This window comes from Oncorhynchus nerka, linkage group LG23, assembly GCF_034236695.1.
Source record: "Oncorhynchus nerka isolate Pitt River linkage group LG23, Oner_Uvic_2.0, whole genome shotgun sequence".
Lineage (NCBI taxonomy): Eukaryota > Metazoa > Chordata > Actinopteri > Salmoniformes > Salmonidae > Oncorhynchus > Oncorhynchus nerka.
In genome coordinates, this window is record NC_088418.1 from 50362533 (window position 1) to 50387364 (window position 24832).

At 44.3% G+C, this 24832-nt stretch overlaps 2 protein-coding genes across 2 annotated transcripts in view; both read left to right on the top strand.

Annotated features, from left to right (window-relative positions):
* tmtc1 (transmembrane O-mannosyltransferase targeting cadherins 1) overlaps window positions 1-12646 on the top strand; it is a 118345-nt gene extending 105699 nt beyond the window's left edge. Inside the window, exons 12-19 of the mRNA XM_065008203.1 lie at window positions 1132-1240; window positions 1719-1821; window positions 2821-2956; window positions 3114-3258; window positions 3460-3597; window positions 9043-9165; window positions 11224-11301; window positions 11466-12646. Coding sequence (XP_064864275.1) covers window positions 1132-1240; window positions 1719-1821; window positions 2821-2956; window positions 3114-3258; window positions 3460-3597; window positions 9043-9165; window positions 11224-11301; window positions 11466-11588 — 955 coding nt within the window. The 3' untranslated portion in view covers window positions 11589-12646. The remainder of the gene's footprint in view (window positions 1-1131; window positions 1241-1718; window positions 1822-2820; window positions 2957-3113; window positions 3259-3459; window positions 3598-9042; window positions 9166-11223; window positions 11302-11465) is intronic.
* Window positions 12647-12771: 125 nt separating this feature from the next.
* LOC115118016 (transmembrane protease serine 9-like) lies at window positions 12772-20140 on the top strand. The gene is made up of 13 exons (XM_065008421.1): window positions 12772-12992; window positions 13121-13222; window positions 16939-17122; window positions 17214-17289; window positions 17396-17585; window positions 17755-17894; window positions 18014-18167; window positions 18261-18299; window positions 18491-18710; window positions 18988-19145; window positions 19307-19405; window positions 19593-19729; window positions 19933-20140. Exons 1-13 carry the CDS (start codon window positions 12932-12934, stop codon window positions 20095-20097), a joined length of 1725 nt encoding a protein of 574 aa, XP_064864493.1. The 5' UTR covers window positions 12772-12931; the 3' UTR covers window positions 20098-20140.
* The last annotated feature ends 4692 nt before the right edge of the window (window positions 20141-24832 follow it).

Sequence of the window (24832 nt, forward strand, 5' to 3'; positions counted from 1 at the left end):
ACGACATGCGTGCACACACACACACACACATTGTGCATGCACTCAGAGGCCTCGGCACAAGGCTCGCACCCCATTCATTCGTACATACACAAACACACGCACAAACACACACACTTTCCCTGCAGCTCACATAACGAGTGACACAAAGTGCACTACCTGAGGTTAAATGGCTTACATTAGCAGAATGTTCTTTCTCACCAAGTCATAGCGCTGAGTGGAAATAGTTTAGACACGCAGTGGCGAGCTGTTCTGCTTGTTGCTCAATAGGGCTGTGTGTGTGTGTGTGTGTGTGTGTGTGTGTGTGTGTGTGTGTGTGTGTGTGTGTGTGTGTGCGTGGTTGTCATATCATCGACACTGCTCTGCTCTACTCATCCCTGTCACTCTGGCAGAAAGCTGATTGGAAAAACATTTGTTTAACACACAGATAAACAGAGCACTCATGAAATCACTGGGTTGACACAAAGAGGAGGGGCTGCGGGGGGGTCTCGTTAGAACAACAAAACACTTTCATACACACACACACACACACACACACACACACACACACACACACACACACACACACACACACACCAGGACAGACACACCAGTGCAGCAGACTTGGCATTAGCCAAGACAGTGGGAGATTTCTGTTACTGTTTGTTTACTGTCTGCATTATTGCCCCCAGCTACTCTCTTCTCATTGATGGGTGTGTACGGTGTTTGTAGTACACACACAGCAGCATTCCTGCTTGCCTGGCTGGCTCTAATGGAGAAACACGGCAATAATGGCAACACAAATTAACTCCATTATTGAGCTGCAGATCCATCAACATCAACATTGATGGGAGTGTAAAGTGTTTATAACACACACACACACACACGCTAGCCTGGCTAGCTCTAATGTAGAAACACAAATTAACTTCATCATTGCGCTACAGATCCATCAGGTCTATATTTTCAATTACGACCTGTGAACATACAGCCTCGGGCCTAGAGACAGACCCAACATTGGTTCCCATTACTCCTGCTGGGCCTGACACTGTTTCCAGGTCATCTACTGTATGGATACACAGCGGGTGTGTGTGTGTCAGCAGAAAACGGACACAACATAGCCATATGATGATGTTGACGATGATGATGTTATTTCAGGTCCCAAGGGAAGAAGGAAGAGGCGGAGGCTCTGTTGAGGGACTCCATTCGGTTCGGTCCACACTTCGCTGACGCCTATTCCAGTCTAGCATCACTTTATGCAGAGCAGGTAATACACACACACACGCACACACACACACACACACACACACACACACACACACATGCTTTGCAGGTAATACACACGGCATTCCAGTGATATCTCAATCTATGCACTGGTTGCATACAAACACAAAAATACACACATTCTCTCACATACATACTTAGTATGCACTCACACACACACACTTTTGTAAGAGCATGTTAGGCAATGTGATTTCTGCGATATCTACCCTTCCCTTCGCCCTTTCCATGGATTCAGAATTCAATTGAAATTGTCTGTAGATGGTTATTCTCGCTGCCGGGAACTCCAGTCACTGTACCATTACTTTGGTTTGTTTTATTAAACACTAGCTGACTCCTTAACCTTGTATTACCACAGGTTCTATCTGACCGTATCTCAGCATAGCCACAATTTCACACATATCACTTCATACTTAATAATTCAATATAACTATTTTATTGATATCGTATTCTTTTTATTATAGAAGCGGTTTGCGGAGGCCAATGAAGTTTATCTGCAAGGCATAGAGAGCTGCCCAGACAGCTCGGACCTGCATAATAACTACGGAGTGTTTCTGGTCGATACCGGTGAGTTCAGTCGGGTTGGTAGGAGAGGAGAGTGTTGGTCTGTTTGTAAATAAAGTTTTAGCTGACTCACACCTCTCTCTCTCTCTTACTTACTTACTTCCTGACTTTATTGTCCCCATGGGGAAATGTTGTTGCAGTGTCACATGCACATTTAAAGTGGCGTTTAAATACAAAACAAAATTGACAACACAACTTTCATAACAGTTACGCACCAATAAAAATAATAATAGTAAGAAATAAGAAGTAAAACATGAAATAAAGAAGAAGAAAAGACTAGCCTGCTGGCCTTACGGAGTCAATAGGAACATTCGCCCGAGCTGTTTCGGAGGGATATCACACCTGGCACAAATGATTGTCTCATTGTGTTTTTCCTGCTGAGGGGGGCCCTATACCTGCGCCCAGAGGGGAGTAATTCAAAGTCCAGGTACAGGGTGTGACTTGGGTCTAAAATGATTTTGTGAGCCTTGCGGAGGGCCCTGACCTTAAAGATCTCATACAGGCCTGTCTGTTTGACTCCAAGTACCTTGCTTGCTGTGGTGATAATCCTTCTCAGCATGTTTCTCTGGCTGACAGTGGCATTGCCAAACCAACAAACAGTACAAAAAGTTTAAATACTCTCCATAAAGGATTTGTAAAACAGAGTCAGTATAGTAGAGTCTATATTAAAATAACCCAACTGTTTATAAAGTACAGTCTCTTTTTATTTACTCCACTGAAGTTTATTGTCCAAGAGGACACCCAGATATTTATATTCCTCTACAATCTCTATATTCTGACCTCTGATAGATGTTGCAGAGGTAGGTGTTGTACGCTTCCTGAAGTCTATGCACATCTCTTTGGTCTTGTTGGTATTGAGGACCAAGTGTGATTCCTCACACCACTCTACAAAGTCATCTAGGACCGGGCCATGATGTTCCCCTCTCTCTCTCTCTCTCTCTCTCTCTCTCTCTCTCTCTCTCTCTCTGTTTCTCTTTCTTTCTCTCACTCTTCTCTCATCAGGAGAAGGCGCGCTGGCGGCAGCCCACTACCAGCATGCCGTGCGTCTCAAGCCGGCGCACTACGTCGCCATGGTAAACTTGGGCCGTCTCCTTCGCTCCTCCAATGAGAACAAGGAGGCGGAGTCTTGGTACAAAAAGTGAGTTAAGAGGTGACAACCAATTTGGGAATATGGGAGAGATTCACAAGTCAAACGAGAGCAACACTAGCCATGTGCCCATTGTCCAGAGAAGAGAGTCATGGGTGGAGCTGTCCTGTGGGACCTTGCATGACCTCTCCCTGACCTTTGACCCCAGGGCCCTGCAGGTGACGAGGAAGGTGGACATCCTGACGCCACTAGGGGCGCTGTACTACAACACAGGACGCTATGAGGAGGCTCTGCAGGTGTACCGCGAAGCGGCTACGCTTCAGCCAGACAGCACCGATATCTGGCTGGCTCTGGTGAGGCACAACACACACACACACACAGACACACACACAGGCACACACACATTCAGGCATGCTGCAGTCATACCACATGCTGCAGTCATACCAGGACAGCACCACAGATGTCTGGCTCTGAATTGCCCTCCCTCTCCCTCCCCCACTCCCACTCCCACTCCCTCTACCTCTACCTCTACCTCTACCTCTCCCTCTAAACAGGCACAAGTGTTAGCCATGGCAGGCCGCTCTAAAGAAGCAGAGAAGATGACTCTGGGCATCATATCTAAGCAGGGGAGCTGCATCGAGTGTTACCGCCTACTGTCTGCCATCTACAGCAAACGAGGCAACTACACAGAGGTGTGTGCATGTGTGTGTGTGTGTGTGTGTGTGTGTGTGTGTGTGTGTGTGTTGGGTCTGTGGTGTCTGCCTTTGAAAGAAAGTACGGGACTGAGAAAGAATAAGAAGAGACCGTCAAAAAAAACAGAACAATCCATATCACCTCGGGGTCAGCGACAGTGATCGCCGCGGAAACAGTGGTTACCATGGAAACCCATTCCATCTAGATTCTGTCTCCTCCGAGTCTCACAGGATCACATCCCCATCTGTTCACACTGATCGTCTATCCTTTACTTCATTCACCTCATCTCTCCATCTGATTACATTCTCCTCCTCCGCCATCCCTCATTCCATCCTTCATTCCATCCCTCCGTCTCTGGGGGCCCATCTGTAGACACTCAAACAGAATGGATGTAATCTCTGTGTCCCAAATGGCACTCCAATCCCTGTGTAGTGCACTACTTATACGGAATAGGGTGCCATTCGAGATTTAGACTCGCTGCTAAAAATAGTATTTTCTTCCAAAAACAACACAGAGGTTATGTGGGGGGCTGACTAGAGAAGCAGGGAACGGCGAGATAAGGCCTTTTTCCTCTGGGGGCCGCTTGGGTATAAAAATATTGACAATCGCTTTTTTATTCAGAACACCAATTTTTCTATGCATTTTCTCTATTATATCTACTAGCCTCACAGCAGTGGAGGCTGCTGAGGGGAGGACGGCTCATAATAATGGCTGGAACGGAGGGAATGGAATGGCACCAAGCACGTTTGATGTATCTGATACTGTTCTACTGATTCCACTCCATCCTTTACCACGAGCCTCCTCCCCCATTAAGGTGCCACCAGCCTCCTGGGCCTAACACATATCATTTGTTTAGGACAGTAATAACATAGTTCATCAAGATATTTGATTCTCTATTTTAGGACACCTGGTAGTATCATCAACAACAAAAAATTATATATATTATTTGATGAAAATGTTGAATTTGGCCTTACTGTCTTTGTCTCAATAAACATGATAAAGCTCTAAGATATGTTAAATCAGGGAGGCCACATTTCAATCTAAAGGATTTATGGTATGTCGTCACTGAAATGCTTGAGAAAGGTATTGGGAAGAAGACCTGCATTGCTTTCAAATGGGATTGTGTGCGTTCCAACGTGTCCTGCGCAGCTTGTGACCGCCGTAGAGGGAAACAGCTGGCACGTCCGTGTTCCCTGAGAGTCGTATCTAGTAACTCCAACCGTTCAAAAAATTAGAGGCAAACTTGTAGGGAGAAAAAAGGAAAGAGCTCTGTTTGTCACAAGCGCATTTATCGGAGCTCGGAGGTTACTCGCGTAACCATGGTTCTATGAACTAAGGGCCATATTTAGTAGATTGAGATGAATCCAGTGCGATCAGTAGGGCTTTTTCAGGCCTTTCTCTATAGACTGGCGGCGGTCCACGGACAGGGGCTTTAGAAAGGCTGGACTAGAGGATGTTTATCTTCTCTGTCTCAGACAGAAGACCGGATTTCACACCATCCTCCCTTTGGATTGTCTGAGTGTGTTTCTGTCCAGTGTCTACATACTAACCCACCAGGGATATTCCTACGCTTCCAGATCTGTTAGCTTCACTATCTCGATATACCCTTAATGGGGGTTTTATACATGTTTTTTTTAAATTGATTTTTTTATCTCTGTCAAAGGGAAGTAGGAAAATAAAAGCGATTGATGATTATTTATGTCATCTCAAGGATGAGACTTTTCTCTCCCAGAGGCAAAAGTAAATTACATAAAATTCCCACCTCTCTTCCTCGTTCTTTTCTTTCCCCTTCAAATCTCTCAGCTTTCATCATATGTTAACATTGCCAAAGCAAGTGAAGTAGATAATATACAAAAGTGAAATAAAAAATAAAAACGAACAGTAAACATTACACTCTGTAACGGGTTTCTTGTGTCGAAGGAGAGGCGGACCAAAACGCAGCGTGGTTATTATTCATGGTTCTTTAATAAAGAAACTATACATGAATAGACTAACAAAACCAAGAAATGTAAAAAACCAAAACAATCCCATCTGGTGCAAACACAGAGACAGGAACAATCACCCACAAACACACAGTGAAACCCAGGCTACCTAAGTATGATTCTCAATCAGAGACAACTAATGGCACCTGCCTCTGATTGAGAACCATACTGGGCCGAAACATAGAAATACCCAAATCATAGAAAAACAAACAGACTGCCCACCCCAACTCACGCCCTGACCATACTAAATAATGACAAAACAAAGGAAATAAAGGTCAGAACGTGACACACTCACAGAAGTTCCAAAATAATAAAGACGTTTCAAATGTCCTATTACAGTGCCTTGCGAAAGTATTCGGCCCCCTTGAACTTTGCGACCTTTTGCCACATTTCAGGCTTCTAACATAAAGATATAAAACTGTATTTTTTGTGAAGAATCAACAACAAGTGGGACACAATCATGAAGTGGAACGACATTTATTGGATATTTCAAACTTTTTTAACAAATCAAAAACTGAAAAATTGGGCGTGCAAAATTATTCAGCCCCTTTACTTTCAGTGCAGCAAACTCTCTCCAGAAGTTCAGTGAGGATCTCTGAATGATCCAATGTTGACCTAAATGACTAATGATGATAAATACAATCCACCTGTGTGTAATCAAGTCTCCGTATAAATGCACCTGCACTGTGATAGTCTCAGAGGTCCGTTAAAAGCGCAGAGAGCATCATGAAGAACAAGGAACACACCAGGCAGGTCCGAGATACTGTTGTGAAGAAGTTTAAAGCCGGATTTCGATACAAAAAGATTTCCCAAGCTTTAAACATCCCAAGGAGCACTGTGCAAGCGATAATATTGAAATGGAAGGAGTATCAGACCACTACAAATCTACCAAGACCTGGCCGTCCCTCTAAACTTTCAGCTCATACAAGGAGAAGACTGATCAGAGATGCAGCCAAGAGGCCCATGATCACTCTGGATGAACTGCAGAGATCTACAGCTGAGGTGGGAGACTCTGTCCATAGGACAACAATCAGTCGTATATTGCACAAATCTGGCCTTTATGGAAGAGTGGTAAGAAGAAAGCCATTTCTTAAAGATATCCATAAAAAGTGTCGTTTAAAGTTTGCCACAAGCCACCTGGGAGACACACCAAACATGTGGAAGAAGGTGCTCTGGTCAGATGAAACCAACATTGAACTTTTTGGCAACAATGCAAAACGTTATGTTTGGCGTAAAAGCAACACCCTGAACACACCATCCCCACTGTCAAACATGGTGGTGGCAGCATCATGGTTTGGGCCTGCTTTTCTTCAGCAGGGACAGGGAAGATGGTTAAAATTGATGGGAAGATGGGAAGATGGATGGAGCCAAATACAGGACCATTCTGGAAGAAAACCTGATGGAGTCTGCAAAAGACCTGAGACTGGGACGGAGATTTGTCTTCCAACAAGACAATGATCCAAAACATAAAGCAAAATCTACAATGGAATGGTTCAAAAATAAACATATCCAGGTGTTAGAATGGCCAAGTCAAAGTTCAGACCTGAATCCAATCTAGAATCTGTGGAAAGAACTGAAAACTGCTGTTCACAAATGCTCTCCATCCAACCTCACTGAGCTCGAGCTGTTTTGCAAGGAGGAATTGGAAAAAATTCTCTCGATGTGCAAAACTGATAGAGACATACCCCAAGCGACTTACAGCTGTAATCGCAGCAAAAGGTGGCGCTACAAAGTATTAACTTAAGGGGGCTGAATAATTTCGCAAGGCACTGTATGTATATATACAGTGTTGTAACAATGTGCAAATGGTTCAAGTACAAAAGGGAAATAAATAAACATAAACATGGGTTGTATTTACAATGGTGTTTGTTCTTCACTGGTTGCCCTTTTCTTGTGGCAACAGGTCACAAATCTTGCTGCTGTGATGGCACACTGTGGTATCTCACCCAGTAGATATGGGAGTTTATCAAAATTGGGTTTGTTGTCTCATGATTTGGTTGGGTCTAGTTATGTTGCTGCCCTCGGGCTCTGTGGGGTCTGTTTGTGTTTGTGAACAGAGCTCCAGGACCAACTTGCTTAGGGGACTCTTCTCCAGGTTAATCTCTCTGTAGGTGATGGCTTTGTTATGGAAGGATTGGGAATCGCTTCATTTTAGGTGGTTGTAGAATTTAGCGGCTCCTTTCTGGATTCTGATAATTAGCGGGTATCGGCCTAATTCTGCTCTACATGCATTATTTGGTGTTTTACGTTGTACACTGAGGATATTTTTGCATTTTTGTCCCATTTTGGGAATTCTTGGTTTGTGAGCGGATCCCAGACCTCACAACCATAAAAGGGCAATGGGTTCTATAACTGATTCATGTATTTTTTGCCAGATCCTAATTGGTATGTCGAATTTATGTTCCTTTTTATGACATAGAATGCCCTTCTTGCTTTGTGTCTCAGATCGTTCACAGATTTGTGGAAGTTACCTGTGGCGCTGATGTTTAGGCCAAGGTATGTTTAGTTTTTTTGTGTGCTCTAGGGCAACGGTGTCTAGATGGAATTTGTACTTGTGGTCCTGGCGACTGGACCTTTTTTGGAACACCATTATTTTGGTCTTACTGAGATTTACTGTCAGGGCCCAGGTCTGACAGAATCTGTGCAGAAGATCTAGGTGCTGCTGTAGGCCCTCCTTGGTTGGTGACAGAAGCACCAGATCATCAGCAAACAGTAGACATTTGACGTCAGACTCTAGTAGGGTGAGGCCGGATGCTGCAGACTGTTCTAGTGCCCTCGCCAATTCGTTGATATATATTTTCGAAGAGGGTGGGGCTTAAGCTGTATCCCTGTCTCACCCCATGGCCCCGTGGGAAGAAATTTATGTTTTTTTGCCCATTTTAACCACACACTTGTTGTTTGTGTACATGTATTTTATAATGTCGTATATTTTTCCCCCAACACCACTTTCCATCAATTTGTATAGCAGACCCTCATGCCAAATTGAGTCGAAGGCTTTTTTGAAATCAACAAAGAATGAGAAGAATTTGCCTTTGTTTTGGTTTCTTTGTTTGTCAATTAGGGTGTGCAGGGTGAATACGTGGTCTGTCGTATGATAATTTGGTAAAAAGCAAATTTGATATTAGCTCAGTACATTGTTTTCAGTACATTGATTTTCCCCCAACACCACTTTCCATCAATTTGTATATTTGTATAGCAGAACCTCGCAGGGTAGCCTAGTGGTTAGAGCGGTGGACTAGCAACCGGAAGGTTGCAAGTTCAAACCCCCGAGCTGACAAGGTACAAATCTGTCGTTCTGCCCCTGAACCGGCAGTTAACCCACCGTTCCTAGGCCGTCATTGAAAATAAGAATTTGTTCCTAACTGACTTGCCTACTTAAATAAAGGTAAAATATCCATGGAAGTCTATCCCTATCCATGGAAGTCTATCCCTATGTGTACTAATTATCTCCTCTTCCTTCAGGCTCTGGATGCTCTAGACAAGGCCCTACTGCAGAACCCTATAGACATGTCTGTCAGGGCAGAGCTTCACTTCTCCAAGGGCAACCAGCTCAGAGAGATGAACCAGCTGGACAGAGCCTTCGAGGTACAGGAGGGGACACACACACACACACACCCCCCTCATTACTCTGCAAACTTTTCTCCATCTGCTCCCTCTTCTCCCTCACAGACTCCCTCTCTCCTCATCCACTAACTCTCCAACCTCTACCTAATTAACTTTGTCTCCTGCTTAACACCCTCCTCTCTCTCCCTCCTCACCATCATACCCCTCTCTCTCCCTCCTCACCGCCATACCTCTCTCTCCCTCCTCACCGTCGTACCCCTCTCTCTCCCTCCTCACCGTCGTACCCCTCTCTCTCCCTCCTCACCGTCGTACCCTCTCTCTCCCTCCTCACCGTCGTACCCCTCTCTCTCCCTCCTCACCGTCGTACCCTCTCTCTCCCCTCCTCACGTCGTACCCCTCTCTCTCCCTCCTCACCGTCGTACCCCTCTCTCTCCCTCCTCACCGTCGTACCCCTCTCTCTCCCTCCTCACCGTCGTACCCCTCTCTCTCCCTCCTCACCGTCGTACCCCTCTCTCGCCCTCCTCACCGTCGTACCCCTCTCCCCTCCTCACCGTCGTACCCCTCTCTCTCCCTCCTCACCGTCGTACCCCTCTCTCTCCCTCCTCACCGTCGTACCCCTCTCTCTCCCTCCTCACCGTCGTACCCCTCTCTATCCCTCCTCACCGTCGTACCCCTCTCTCTCTCCTCCCCATCGTACCCCTCTCTCTCCCTCCTCACCGTCGTACCCCTCTCTCTCCCTCCTCACCGTCGTACCCCTCTCTCTCCCTCCTCACCGTCGTACCCCTCTCTTGCCTTTATTATCCACCTTCTCTTGTCTTTTCTCTCCGTTCACCTCGGTGAATAACTTTAGAACCTCCTATAACTTCAAACTTTACCTGTTACAAAACAATACCACTAATTGGCTCATATATCCCAACCTCCCCAAAAACAATTATGAATAAAGAATAGAACATATTTTGAGGCATATTCCCTAAAAACAACAAGATTTGCATCTCCTACATGCAGTATATTATCTGCAGGGGTTTCAAGGGCGCCTGTGGATCTTCTAAGCGCTGGGTGCTTTCTTCTCCTGTTCAAGTAGACACACTTGAGAGAGAAGAGATACAAAGTCTGCAAATAAAATCACATCAAACAGCATTCCAGGCCTTTCTCTGCCTTGATCTTTTCCCCCCTGAAAACGCGATGATTCTGTCGCTAAAATAGCACCATCTCCTCCACTATCTGCATCAACAAATAAGCCCATTTTCCCCCAACCACACTTCCAACAAGACAGAGTGTGTGGCCTAAAATAAACTTCTTTCTCTTCCCTATATCTTTCATTAGTTTTTTCCTCTTGTGCTGTTCTCTGTCTGCTTAAATAGCAGGTCTCTCTTTCCACTCACTCACTCACTCACTCACTCACTCACAATCTCTCTCTCTCGTTTCTTACGAAGCAAGTCTCTCTGTCTTTCCACTCCCTCCCTCTCTCTCTCTCCCTTTCCACTCACTCACTCACTCACTCACTTACTCACTCACAATCTCTCTCTCTCTCGTTTCTTACGAAGCAAGTCTCTCTGTCTTTCCACTCCCTCCCTCTCTCTCTCTCCCTTTCCACTCTCTCACTCCCTTTCCCTCCCTCCATCTCTCCCTCTTTCTTCAGTTCAGGAAGTCAACAAAGGCCTGCTAGGTTGAACAGTTTATTCTCAGGGTTACTATCGGAGATAAACTCTAGAGTTCTGACTCTCTCAGCAGGGCTTGGCCGGGCGCCAGGGCTCCAACTCTTGTTTGGGTGTTGTTCCCCTTCTAAGAAAGGCACAAAAGGGCCAACTGAGATCATGCGGCCTTCGGGTGTGGTGGTTGACATATTGAAGCGGATCCAATGTCTGCTTGCTGTATTTTGATAGCATAATCTATTGTTTCAGGCTGTTTTGAATTGAAACTCATAAAACATGTTGAGTTGATTCAAGTTTCAGTAATCTTCTAAGTAAACTTTTCTCCCTCCATATTCACTTTATAGTCCGAGCATAAGAACCCTACTGCCACCTAGTGATCGTTGGTTGTAACTACTTGATATTAAGGTGTGCGTGGTCTTCATTACAGAGCTACAAGCTGGTAGTGGAACTAAAACCTGACCAATCGCAGGCTTGGATGAACATGGGAGGAATTCAGCATATCAAGGTACTATAACGACACAGTAGATTTAGTTTGCATGAGTCAAACGCCATTTACAAGCCATTGATTATACCGCCATTTACAAGTCTTTGATTATACCCGAAATTGCATATCAAGCATATATGGCATAGGATAAGAGCTGATAAATGTCTGTATTTGATCCACTGCAGGGAGACTATGCAGCAGCCAGGCAGTACTACCAGAGGGCCCTGATCCTAACCCCTGGCTCCAAGCTGCTGAAGGAGAACCTGGCCAAGCTGGACCGGCTGGAGAGAAGGCTGATCAGGACCTAGACTAACCCAGAGACACAGCACTATCCTGGGCATGAGTTGGAGTCCAAGGACCCTGGATGCCCCAACAGTACTGACCTGGTTCTTAAATCAACCTACCTGGTTGATGATGTGAGATTATGGTGAACATGACAGGGTTGCAGGGTATGGAAGCAGACTGGGGGTGATGGAGCTTCCAGGGGAGCATGAGGCTGGTTAAGCCTGTGATTGGAGTCACATTCTGGGGGAAGCAGATGGAGAGAGGACCCTAAGGAGTGGAGATGGAGATTCAGCCAGCAGCACTTCAAGCTGGAGCGGACTGGATCAGATCTCTGGAACTCTTTAAAACAGTACCATGAGCTCCACACATCGCCCAGCCTGAAAAAGCTTCAAACAAACTGATCTGCTTTTTAAAATGTTTTGTTTAGTTTTATTTGTTTTCCTATTTAATTTCATGTTAAATCCTGTTTTAGGCTCTAAATCTGTGATCACTACCCTCATCTCTGCTTATGAGCAAAACCATAAGTAAACCCATGTTGAGATTTTGAATTGTGTGTCATGTTCACATTAAAAGCTCCAACAATATCGTTCTAGCTGGAAGACAAATGACATTTTGCCAACATGAAGGATAGTTTGCTGAAGTCACTGTATATCCATGTTTAGGTTTGGGCTTACCTTGACTCAAACGTGGCCCCTGCAAACCCTTAGCATGAGCTTGTCTGGGATACATAAGCTCTGTGATAAGACTATTAGACAAGGTATCAGTGTGCTCTGTGAGCACATTGACAACATGTGTTTTTAACCTCAAGCTATGGCCTCTGAGAAGCAAGCAACGCTCAATGTAGCCTTCCACAAGTACAAGTAAGCTAGTGTCTGTAGACTCCCCCTAAGGCCTAACACTGACCCTCTGATCCGCTCAACAGTTCTGACGCTGTGCATTATTTGTTGCTGTTGATGTTGCTATGATGATTGTGAATGAATATTTTATTTGGAATGTACAAATAGGATAAAGATGAACTGACTAGTGCAATGACTGAGATTGATTTGCACCATAAAAATAAATATATGTTTTATTAACTGGTGTCGGTGCGTGCTGAGGTGTCTGATAAATATAAGTTGCCCTATTATTGGGAATGGGATAAAGTCATATGAAATGGGTGTATACTGCCCTCATCTGGCCCAGCGGGTACATTACATGTCAATGAATCTAATTAGGGGACGGTAGCAGGTGCAGAGTAGGAGAGCTGATGAGTGCTTGAAAGTAGAAAGGCACGTTGTCAAGTGTCTTTGTAGCATTTACCCCTGTGCCATTTTTATTCCGATTGGGCCATCAGTCTTAACCCAATCAACTTTTTAATGCACTTTGGATGAAAATGTGTGTTTTTCTAGTTGTATATCTGTCTCTGTTGATGCTTGGATTCCAGCACGGTAAGGCCAATACATTGATTTTCATTCTAGTTTTGTTGCCAGTGACTTGATTGAGCGAATGGTGAACCTTCTGTGATTTGTGTGTATATATATATATATATATATATTTTTTTTTACTTATCTTTCAGATCTACATAACCAGAATGAGATCGTACGTAACCCTGAAACCAGTGCATTGAACGGAACAGAAGAGGAAAATGCAACACTCGCCAGTGGTTTTCAATTTGATGGTATGGAAAACGTTTAACAGTGAATGTAAAATAATCGCGGTGAGGGCGTTGGTACTGCTCTTTATAAAGGATCGGGGGGAATTAGTGGAGAACAATTGGAGGTTTACTTAGCAGCAATGCCAATATCATGGTACAACTATATGGACACTCAATTATGGTACATTTTTAATGGTAAGTTTACTAACCTATGATAAATAGAACTGAAATTTGTATTATGGTGAAATACGTATAGCCAGTTATTGTAATGGCTTAGCAGATAGTATAAAAAGACGATCAATATTTACCTGGCAAAAACATTGTTAACAGGGAACTGTTCAACCATTTCTGATGAAGTTGTGTGGGAAAAAGCTACGGTGGGTGGATATTCAAATTGTCCAAACAGTTCCGCCAGGTAGATTTGATTATTTATTTTTTTGGACCTTAAATGGATTGACCCATTAATCTATATGGTCCAAATGATGATCCACGCTCATTTGAAAATGTATAATAATTGATCAAGCAATACAATACTTTACTATTATGGTGGGAGATTATAATACGTTTTTAAATACTTCAATGGACCATAAAGTAAATCGCACGACAAACTGTCACCCTCATACACTTAAGGAAATCATGCATTTCATTGATATATTGAAACTAGTGCAGGAGGCATACATATTCCGAGCTAGTGAGATATACTTGGGAGGCTCAATCAAGCTAGTCTTCTTGACCACATGTCATTCTCGCTGGCACCAAACCATAGAATGCGGCCAGACCATCAAATAATTGGCATATATATTACTCTTACAGAATTTCCACGTGGGCGAGGATATTGGAACTGTAATCAAAGCCTACTGGATGATAACTTATTATGTCCTGGTTAAAAACAAATTAAGACTTTTTCCAATATAATGTACAGCAGATCTCATTGTATGGGAGCCCTTTAAATGTGTCTAGAGGCCAAGCAATTCAATACCAATCTTTAAAACAAATTAAATTTAGATCCAAAAGAGTTGATATTAACCAAGGAAATAGGGCTAACAGTACAGATGGCAGTAAACTGTAACATAGAGTTGATATTAACCAAGGAAATAGGGCTAACAGTACAGATGGCAGTAAACTGTAACATAGAGTTGATATTAACCAAGGAAATAGGGCTAACAGTACAGATGGCAGTAAACTGTAACAAAGAGGCACAGAATAAGTTAGAGAAAATAAATGGTGAACATTCAAGAGATCAAGTGTAATATATTCTACAAAATTAAGCAATCTGGGGGAATATGCACCAAATTTGTGATTTCTCAGCATAGAAGTGCTACCAAAAATAGTCTACTGAAACTTATTACATGAGTCACCCACGATTCCCCAAACAATATTTTGATGGAAGAAGCAAAGTACTTTAAGCATATGTTTTCGTTTGTCTCCATCTTCACTAACTGAAGTTAGAGGTATGGCTTTACAGAGGAGGAACTTATTAAACCAGTCGAGGTACTAAACCTATTTTTGATATACTCCGAGGACCCAAGTGTTACATATAAAGCTCCAGACCATTAAAACATTGGAGGCCCCTTACACTAAAGTGTTGTGATGCAAAATGCATAGCACATGTAATTGTTGAATATTATTCATCCTAATCAGACACTTTTTTTTTTTTTTTTTTTGTCTTTCCAACATGGGCGATACATTGATGATCTAAGACAAGTCCTGGAAACAATAGAACACTATGAAAAATCTGGGACACCAGGGCTGATATTAATAGCTGACTTGAAAGAGGTTTTTGATAAAGTATGACTGGAATTTATATAAACTCAGCAAAAAACAAAACAGGACCCTGTCTTTCATAATTCATAAAAATCCAATTAACTTCACAGATCTTCATTGTAAAGGGTTTAAACACTGTTTCCCATGCTTGTTCAATGAACCATGAACATGCCCCTGTGGAAAGATCGGTAAGACACTAACAGCTTAGACAGTAGGCAATTAAGGTCAGTTGTATGAAATTAGGACACTAAAGGCCTTTCTACTGACTCTGAAAACACCAAAAGAAAGATGCCCAGGGTCCCTGCTCATTTGCATGAATATGCCTTAGGCATGCTGCAAGGAGGCATGATGACTGCAGATGTGGCCAGGGCAATAAATTGCAATGTCCGTACTGTGTGATGCCTAAGACAGCTACAGGGAGGCAGCACGGACAGCTGATCGTCCTCGCAGTGGCAGACCACGTGTAACAGCTGCACAGGATCGGTACATCCGAACATCACACCTGCAGGACAGGTACAGGATGGCAACAACTGCCCGAGTTACACCAGGAACGCACAATCCCTCCATCAGTGCTCAGACTATCCGCAATAGGCTGAGAGGCTGGATTGAGGGCTTGTAGACCTGTTGTAAGGCAGGTCCTCACCAGACATCACTGGTAACGTCATCTATGGGCACAAACCCACTGTCGCTGGACCAGACAGGATTGGGAAAAAAGTGCTCTTCACTGACGAGTCGCAGTTTTGTCTCACCAGGGTCGATGGTCGGATTTGCTTTTATCGTCGTGGGAATGAGCGTTACACCGAGGCCTGTACTCTGGAGTGGGATCGATTTTTGGAGGTTGAGGGTCCGTCATGGCCTGGGGCGGTGTGTCGCAGCGTCAACGGACTGAGCTTGTCATTGCAGGCAATCTCAACGCTATGCGTTATAGAGGAGACATCCTACTCCCTCATGTTGTACCCTTCCTGCAGGCTCATCCTGACATGACCCTCCAGCATGACAATGCCACCAGCCGTACTGCTCGTTCTGTGCATGATTTCCTACAAGACAGGAATGTCATTGTTCTGCCATGGCCAGCGACGAGCCCAGATCTCAATCCCATTGAGCACGTCTGGGACCTGTTGGATCAGAGGTTGCGGGCTAGGGTCATTTCCCACCAGAAATGTCTGGGAACTTGCAGGTGCCTTGGTGAAAGAGTGGGCTAACATCTCTCAGCAAGAACTGGAAAATCTGGTGTAGTCCATGAGGGGATGCACCGCAGTACTTAATGCATCTGGTGGCCACCCCCCCACATATCTGTGGAACTTGTTCAATTTTTCAATCTTATGTTCATACAAATATTTACACACGTTAAGCTTGCTGAAAATAAATGCAGTTTACAGTGAGGAAGTTTCTTTTTTTTTGCTGAGTTGATAGTTCTTGTGTTTAGTCCCACAAATAAAACTAGTGTAAAATGTATGTAGACGCCTAAGTGTTGTCCATTAGTTTACTCCAATTAGGGGAGGGGTGGTAGGGTTGAGGGAAAATATATTTTTAAAAGAAAACACACACATTTTGAAATGATGCAGACAATTCCATTGATGGAAGCTACAATCTACCTGCTATTAAAGCTGCTCTACGTCCAAAAAATGTTGCTCAGTACAATGTTTTTAACTTTGACCTCTAGAAGCTGATCAGACAGTGAAGTAGTATGTCATCTAGCCAGAATAGATTCCGACCCTTGCTTTCAGCTGCGCTCAGGTCGGACACGCTTCCTGTTTAGATTAAGACCGGAGCCGGCACGAGATATGTCTCAGGCACGACACAAGCATAGGGTCAGAATCTATAATGCTCACAATGATATACACAAACACTGGTAGCATCAGCCCTACAGGCAAGACTAAGACATGCACTGCTATACTAAGCTACTTAAAACTAAGGCCCCCCACACATTTCCTGATGCAGTGAGAAACCTGTAACCTCTGGGAGCTTTGTTGCAGATCTGGCAGGGGTTCGGTCCTTCATGCCAGAGCAGGAGATGGAGGTGAGGATCATTGGTGGTGTGGAGGCCTGGGCCCACTCCTGGCCATGGCAGGTATCCCTACGCTTTACCACCATGCCAGCCTGTGGTGGGTCCATCATCGCCCCTCAGTGGGTTCTGACTGCCACACACTGCTTCAAGCAGTGAGTAGTTCTGGAAGTTCAAGTAACAATCAATCAAGAAATGGATGTGTAGCTAGAGAAATCAAAAGTAATAATGGATGGTGTTTTACAGGTATAACAAAGTGGATTTCTGGACTGTGATGGCGGGTAAACACGACCTTGAGAATCCTGATGAAGAATGTCAACAGGTGGGACGGACGACATTCAAGTCATCTAAACATATTTTTCTTCTGTGTTCCTCTTCTGCGTTTAACTTTTTAACTGTTAAAGCACACATTTTATTTTTGTTTTCAGTTGGTTGGGGTCTCTAAAATAGTCACCCACAAGGATTACAACCGCATGACAAAGATGCATGACATTGCCCTGGTGAAGCTGAAGACCCCGCTGATGTTCAACCAGTGTGTGAGACCCATAGAGATATGGATGAGGCCAATCGAACCCAAAAAGCAATGCACAGTGACCGGCTGGGGTACCACCAGAGAGAGTCAGTAGATTTCCTAATTTTCTTTTTGAAGTTAAGTTGCCTTCATCTCTTTTATTAGAAAGGTCAGGTGTTCCTTTCTGGGGTCATAACTGACAACATAATTGATCATTCACAGTGAGGAGGGTCCTGTTACTTGTTTTCCCCTCTTCGTGTCTTTTTCTACTCTCAGATGGGCCTCATGCCAACAGACTCCAGGAGGTCAATGTGACCTGCTTATCCCCAGAGGACTGTAACAAGTTCTACCTTGGTGTTGTTCAGCCCACCATGTTCTGTGCTGGAGACCCTGAAGGAGGTGTAGACGCCTGTCAGGTAGTGACCTTGAACTCTGACAATGCCTTCATGTATTTTATACCTTCCGTTGTATTCTATTTTCATATAAAAAAAGTCTGTTCTGTTTTCTTCGTCTTATGCTGTGTTTGTTCCTGCAGGGTGACTCGGGTGGGCCTCTGTCCTGCTACACAGGGTCCAAGTATGAGTTGGCTGGAGTGGTCAGCTGGGGAGTGGGCTGTGGTAGAGCCCGGAGGCCTGGCGTCTATACTAAAGTACAGGTCTACCTAGACTGGATAAATGAATTCATTCAAGGTAAGGACACCCTTGGAGCCCAACGCTAGAGAAATACTTTGTTTTTAAGCACTCAGGAATTTTTTTCTTTTAATAATCTTTTATTTTTAACAGGTGAAACATCTATGTCTGGTGGTATTACTGTGACTGAAGGTAGGTTATGTCACAAATTATTTAACTACTGGAAATAAACTTTTACAGGATAAATGAATATCTGATTTCATTTTCATCTTACTGCCAGCACATCAAATTGTATTTTGTTAATCAAAACGGTGTGTTATCAAAACTGAAGATCATATTCAGTTTGACCCCTAACCCTCTTGTACCCTCTTCCTGTCTCCCAGAGAGTTGTGGTCAGAGTAAGATATTGACCTGCCGGCTGGACTCCCGCCCGGCGTGGTTGTATGCGACCTTGGAGGGTGAGGTGCGGGTGGGGAGTGTGACAGAGGCGTGCCCCAACTCCTGGCCCTGGCAGGTCAGTCTGCAGTCCAAAGGGAGACATTACTGCAGTGGGACACTGATCCACCACCACTGGGTCCTGGCACCGCAGCACTGCCGCAGCAAGTGAGTCAGTCACTAAGTACCGACACAGGGGACACGCACTGTCTGTAATATAACCTCTACACCAATGTTAATTTTCTTTGAATATCACTTTCTATCTCTGTCGTGATGCTTCACTCATTCGGTGGACTCGTACACCCACCTTCACGTTCTTTCCTCACACTCAGTATTGTGCTCTCAAACAGCCCTTGGAATGTCAGTGAGGGTAGGTCAGCTACTGTAGTTCTTGTTCACCAGTCCTATTTCACACACACAGTGCCTGTCTATTCTCCTCTTTCAGACCTACAGTTGACACGGTGGTGCTGGGAGGTCACGACCTGAGGTTCATGGCTGCCCAGACCATCCCGGTGGACGAGGTGTTCAACCACCCCCATGACGGAACCTTCCCTCCGACCTCTGACCTCACACTCATCAAACTCAGTGTTCCAGCTCGATTTGGTAAACAAAAATACTCATCCAGAATGGGTTACTTTAGCTCACTGACTTGATTGTTTTTGCTTGACTGGTTTACAGGACCGTAAACATGGCTTGCAGGCCAATTAAAGCATGTGACATATCTAGGATGCTTATTCTGGTGGTCTTCTCTGATATGTCCCTAGATGACACCGTGTCTCCGGTGTGCCTCCCACATGAGGATGTGAAGCTGGATGACAGCTGGTCCTGTGTGACAACAGGCTGGGGGTCCAGCAACTCGGCACGTATGTACAGCAACATGACTCTACATTCACGACTATAAGTTCTCGAGTGCGGTTGGTGGCCGGTTTACCACAAGGAACTGCAGGGACTCTGCCTCCTAGATCCAGTGTTTCATCGGTCTTGCTCATAAATAGGCAGCATGCTTCTCTATTATAAATGTATCATCTCATGTGCTCTGTCTCCCCCTAGCGAAGGTTGGCAGCGCCATCCTGCACCAGGCCAGGCTGGGTCTGGTCAACAGGACCACTTGTAGCGAGAGCTGGGGAGAGGATCTCATTACGGACACTCAGCTGTGTACAGACCCAGCCGGCTCTGTCTCCTGCATGGTATGTACAGTGGGAAGGTTAACTCGATGGTGTACTCATGAAGACATGGGTTATGTTTTGAACGTACTGATGTGAATGAGTGGTCTTCATAAATGTGATGTGGAATACCCGACTGGACTAGTGCACGCAAACTTTCACATTGTTTTAACTCTAGTGTAATTTATCATGTTTTCAAATATCAAGTCTTTCTTCCCTATCTATAGGGGGACTCTGGTGCTCCACTCCTCTGCCAGAAAATAAATGGGGTCTTCTTCCTCTTTGGGGTGGTCACATGGGGCAGCCCGAGCTGTGACATCAGCACACCAGCAGTCTTCTCCCGATTATCAGCTTATCATTCCTGGATCACAAATATAACTAATGACATCTGACTTTGTTTCACATTATAATGGAATAAACAATGACTTTTTTTGATCCGGTGTTCATCTTGAGACTTTAGTAAAGCGAAGGCACACAGTGTGTAATGCGATCACAATTAGATGTTGAGAGGGATGTGACGCACAAGTCAAGCTGACTCTGTACACTGTATTTTGGTCTTCATAAGATTTGTCATAGATTGCTTTTCTTTAGTTTACACTGATTGAAATATATTGCGCGTGTGATTTTATTTTATTTTTAAGGGGGTAGGAATGTACACTGACTGTACAAAACATTAGGAACACTTGCTTGTTCCAGGACCGACTGACCAGGTGAAAGATGTGATCCCTTACGGATGTCTCTTGTTACATCCACCAATCAGTGTAGATGAAGGGGAGGAGACGGGTTAAAGAAGGATTGGCTTGTGTACGGGTGCCATTCAGAGGGTGAACGGGCAAGACCAAAGATTTAAGTACCTTTGAACAGTGTATGGTAGGTGCCAGGCGCACCGGTTTGTGTCAAGAATTGCAACGCTGCTGACTTTCACGTGCATCCGTTTCTTATGTCTTTCAAGAATGGTCCACCACCCAAAGCACATCCAGCCAACTTGACACAACTGTGGGAAGCATTGGAGTCAACATGGGCCAGCATCCCTGTAGAACGCGTTCGACACCTTGTTTCCATCCCTGACAAATTGAGGGGGGGGTGCAACTTTCATAACGTTCAGCATCCTGCTCTGTTTATCTGGCCTAGAATCTTACGCAAGATACCTTTTATCACTATATGTCAATATTAGGCATCCTATAAAAGTCAATGGCATGCTTGGTAAAACTGCCAATGCCACTAAGATAATGCTGAGGTATCATTCAAACAGGAACTGCACAGCTTAAAATGTCAGCCTTGAGTTGACCTGGGAAAAACCCATGGGATATATCATTTACCTGCATTATTTATTTGAATGAAGACAATGTTTGTAGGCTACAGTAACTAAAGACCTGACACACAATTCATTATTGATTTGTTTTTCGTTCATAGAGTTGTATAGAGGACTCTAGTGCCCAAAAGCCTGTCCTAGAATTGGCAGTGCTGTAGAGGACTTTCCCCATTTAGAAGTAGTCAACTGAGTGGGACTTGCTATGGGTTAAGGAAGAATCACATAATTCCAACCAGGTCATCAGGGAATCAGTCAATGAATTATATTTTGAAAACATTCCATAACTGCAGGTGGCAGCAAATTGCCAACCAAGGCTTTATACCTGTTCAAACAACACACTGCCCTTTCAGGTTGTTTACCAACTCAACAAAGAAGTACATTGACTACTTCAAAATGGAGATAGGTGCCGGTGTGCTCACAGAAGCCTAAGCCTGTGTTAACTTCAGACCTTTTTCTGCGTGTTTTCCAAAACCCTGTTCATTCCCCATTCATTTTTCACTAGAGATCACTTTATTTCCAGGTTTTAGGACTGCAAGCTGGCAGCTCTATAGAGTACCACAGTATGAGTCATAATACCCATAAAACCTAGTGGTCAAACAAGGAAATGGTTCCAATTGTTTTCCCACCATTATGTTTTCCCATAGGGAATTTTAGAAACACTTAAAATAAGGGCTGTGTTTCATGTAGGCTTACCCTGGCAGGACGTTTTGATAACCGTGTCAATCTCCTTAGGACAAGGGGACATTTATGTGTTTCTAAAATCCCCTATGGGATTTCAAGGTCCCCTATGCTGGACCTTGGGAATGTAGATGGTCAAGATAGGAGCCGGGTAATGTGGTGTGGGGATTTTAATGCTCATGGTACACTATGGGGAGGGTTACGGACTGATGTAAACTGACAAGTGTTGGAGGAACTACTGGATGAGAAAGGGCTTGTGAGTCGTAATGATGGCCAGGGAACCAGGATTGACCCAATAACTGGAAATGAATCTGCTCTGGTTCTTACTTTGATCTCAAGTTGAATGGCAGGCAGATGTAGTTGGGAGGTTTTGGAGGAATCTACAGAGGATAGTGATCACTATCCTATCATGTGTACTGTAGGAATGAGGGAGGTAGAATCAGTAGGAAATGGATTGAGGAGATGGATATTTGGTAAAGCAGAGTGGGGTCAGTTTCAGGAGTTGAGTAAATAAGAGCTGTCTCAGGTTGATCTTAATTCAGATATAGAAACACTCAATGATGGAATAAGAGGCGCAATAGTAGGGGCTGCAAGGCAGGTGATTCCTATGGGTACAGGGGGAGAAAGAGTAACGCAGTCCCCTGGTGGAGTGAAGAGTAGGAACAGCGTTTTCAGAATGTTGAAAAGGTCCCATAATTACCAGCACCTGATTCAGTATAAACAAGCACAAGCAGTAGTAAGGAGGATCATTAGGACGGCTAAGAGGGAGTATTGGCGCCGGTTCTGTGGAAACATAGGCAGGACCACTCCTGTGGGAGAGGTATGGGGGAGGATTGAGGACAGAAGAGATTGGTATCTCCCTGTGCTGAAGAGTGGGGAGATTGTTGCAGTGAGAGATATGGAGAAGGCAGAGATGCTAACCCAGGCATTTGTGAAGGTGCACAGCTCAAAGAATCTGACAGAAGAGGGGCAGCGTGGGAGAGAGAGGGTCAGAGGAGAACATCCGGGGGTCTCTGGATCAGAGAGAGATGGTGGGGGGATACATTGAATGGCCCTTTTTACATTGGCTGAGATGAAGAGAGCATTAGCTAAAGCTGGGGTAACATCTCCTGGGAAGGATGAGATGTGTTGAATCATGATGGCTCATCTCAGTGACACTGCAATGGGGAAAGTACTGGGCCTTTACAAGAAGGTGTGGCAGGAAGTTGGAAAGAGGCTGTAGTGGTGCCAAAACGTAAACCTGGGAAAGACCCGACTAGTTCTTCAAGCTATAGGCCGATAGCATGGAGATCTCGCGTATGTAAACTTATGGAATGGATGATAACGGAAAGGCTGACATACTTTCTAGAGAGTAGAGGACTAATGTCACCAGATCAAAGTGTGCTCAGGAAAGGCAAGGTAAGGATGGATCCTGTGCTGTGCCTTGACTTAGTCAAATGGAAGGCACAGGCAAATAAGGAGGTGGTAGTAGCCGTTTTCTTTGATGTAGAGAAGGCTTATGATATGATGTGGAAGGAAGACCTACTTATCAAGCTGAATAATATGGGGGTTAGGGTAAGGGTTTTTAACTGGATAAATTATTTTATTTTTGGCAGATCAATACAAGTGAGGGTGGGGAGCTCTATGTCAGGAGGCTAAGAGGTGGATATTTGTACCCCCCAGGGAAGTGCCATTAGTCCTTTGTTGTTCTCCATTATTATTGACAATGTATTCTCTAAGGTAAGACCTGATACTGTGAGGTCATTGTTTGCAAATGATGGAAAGCTGTGGAAGAGAGGGAGAAATATTTCCCATACAGCCAGAAGAGTTCAAGAAGCTATTAGTGAAGTAGAGCAGTGGTCCATCAGGTTTGGCTTCAAGTTTACAGTTGAGAAAACACAGACTGTGTTTTTTTTAAAAGAAGGTTTGGGAGGAAATATACCTGAAGCTGTATGGAAGGAATCTGGAGAGGGTGGGAGGGTTTAGGTTCCTGGGTGTCTGGTTTGGCACTCAAATGACATGGGCAGAGCATATTAACAGAGTAGTTGTCAAAGGAAAGAAAATATTGAATGTGATGCGTTGCTTGTCAGGAATGGAGTTGGGGACAGATAGAATGCCGTTGAAAATGATTTGTATATATATATATAGTGCTGCTAGACCTGATCTCGACCCCCCCCTTCATCACTAATCCTTTTCTCTCTCTCCTTATCAATGCCTGCCACGTGTGATCGCTTCCCTGCACTCAGCACCTTACAAGCTTAATTGCACACAATATATACCGTCCTCCTACAGATAACCATTAACTTCTGGTGTAGACCCTCTAAACCTAAGCATTCAATCTTTCAATTGGATCCCTGATACAATGTAAACATTATACATTATCCTCTCTCCCTCAGTGACATGAATAAGTATGTTTCATATTCTCAGAACCCAACAGCGCTGTTAAGGTCATCAATGGATTATGTAAGTATAGCATACGGATCAGCAGCTCAGACACCTTTAAAAAGATAGATGTTATCCAAGCCCTAAGAATATGTTGTGGAGCACTCAGGACCTCTCCGGTGGCAGCGATGCAGGTAGAGTTGGGAGAGATGCCGTTAAAGTTAAGAAGACAATAGCTAGCCATGACATATTGGGTAAATCGACAAGGACACAAGGTTACACATCTTACAAAAAAGGTGCTGCTAGCTAACGTTCAATCGCTGGAAAATAAATGGGATGAACTGAAAGCACGTATATCCTACCAACAGAACATTAAAAACTGTAATATCTAAATGTTTCACTGAGTCGTGGCTGAACGACGACATTAAGAACATACAGCTGGCGGGTTATACATTATACACTCTATCGGCAAAGACAGAACAGTAGCCTCTGGTAAGACACAGGGCGGGGGTCTATGCATTTTTGTAAACAACAGCTGATGCACGATATCTAAGGAAGTCTCAAGGTTTTGCTCACCTGAGGTAGAGTATCTCAAGATAAGCTGTAGACCACACTATCTACAGTACCTAGAGATTTTCATCTGTATTTTCCATAGCTGTTTATATTCCACCACAGAGCGAGGTTGGCACTAAAACCGCACTAAATGAGCTGTGTTCCGCCATAAGCAAACAGGAAAACGCTCATCCAGAGTCGGCGCTCCTAGTGGCCGGTAACAG

What these genes read in the sequence shown, in the direction of transcription:
- LOC115118016 (XM_065008421.1), top strand. Translation starts at nt 12,932, where the DNA reads ATGAAAATGTGTGTTTTTCTAGTTGTATATCTGTCTCTGTTGATGCTT. An exon ending in GAGGTGTAGACGCCTGTCAG is followed by an intron (nt 17,895 to 18,013) that starts GTAGTGACCTTG and finishes TTGTTCCTGCAG; the next exon opens with GGTGACTCGGGTGGGCCTCT. An exon ending in GGGGTCCAGCAACTCGGCAC is followed by an intron (nt 19,406 to 19,592) that starts GTATGTACAGCA and finishes GTCTCCCCCTAG; the next exon opens with CGAAGGTTGGCAGCGCCATC.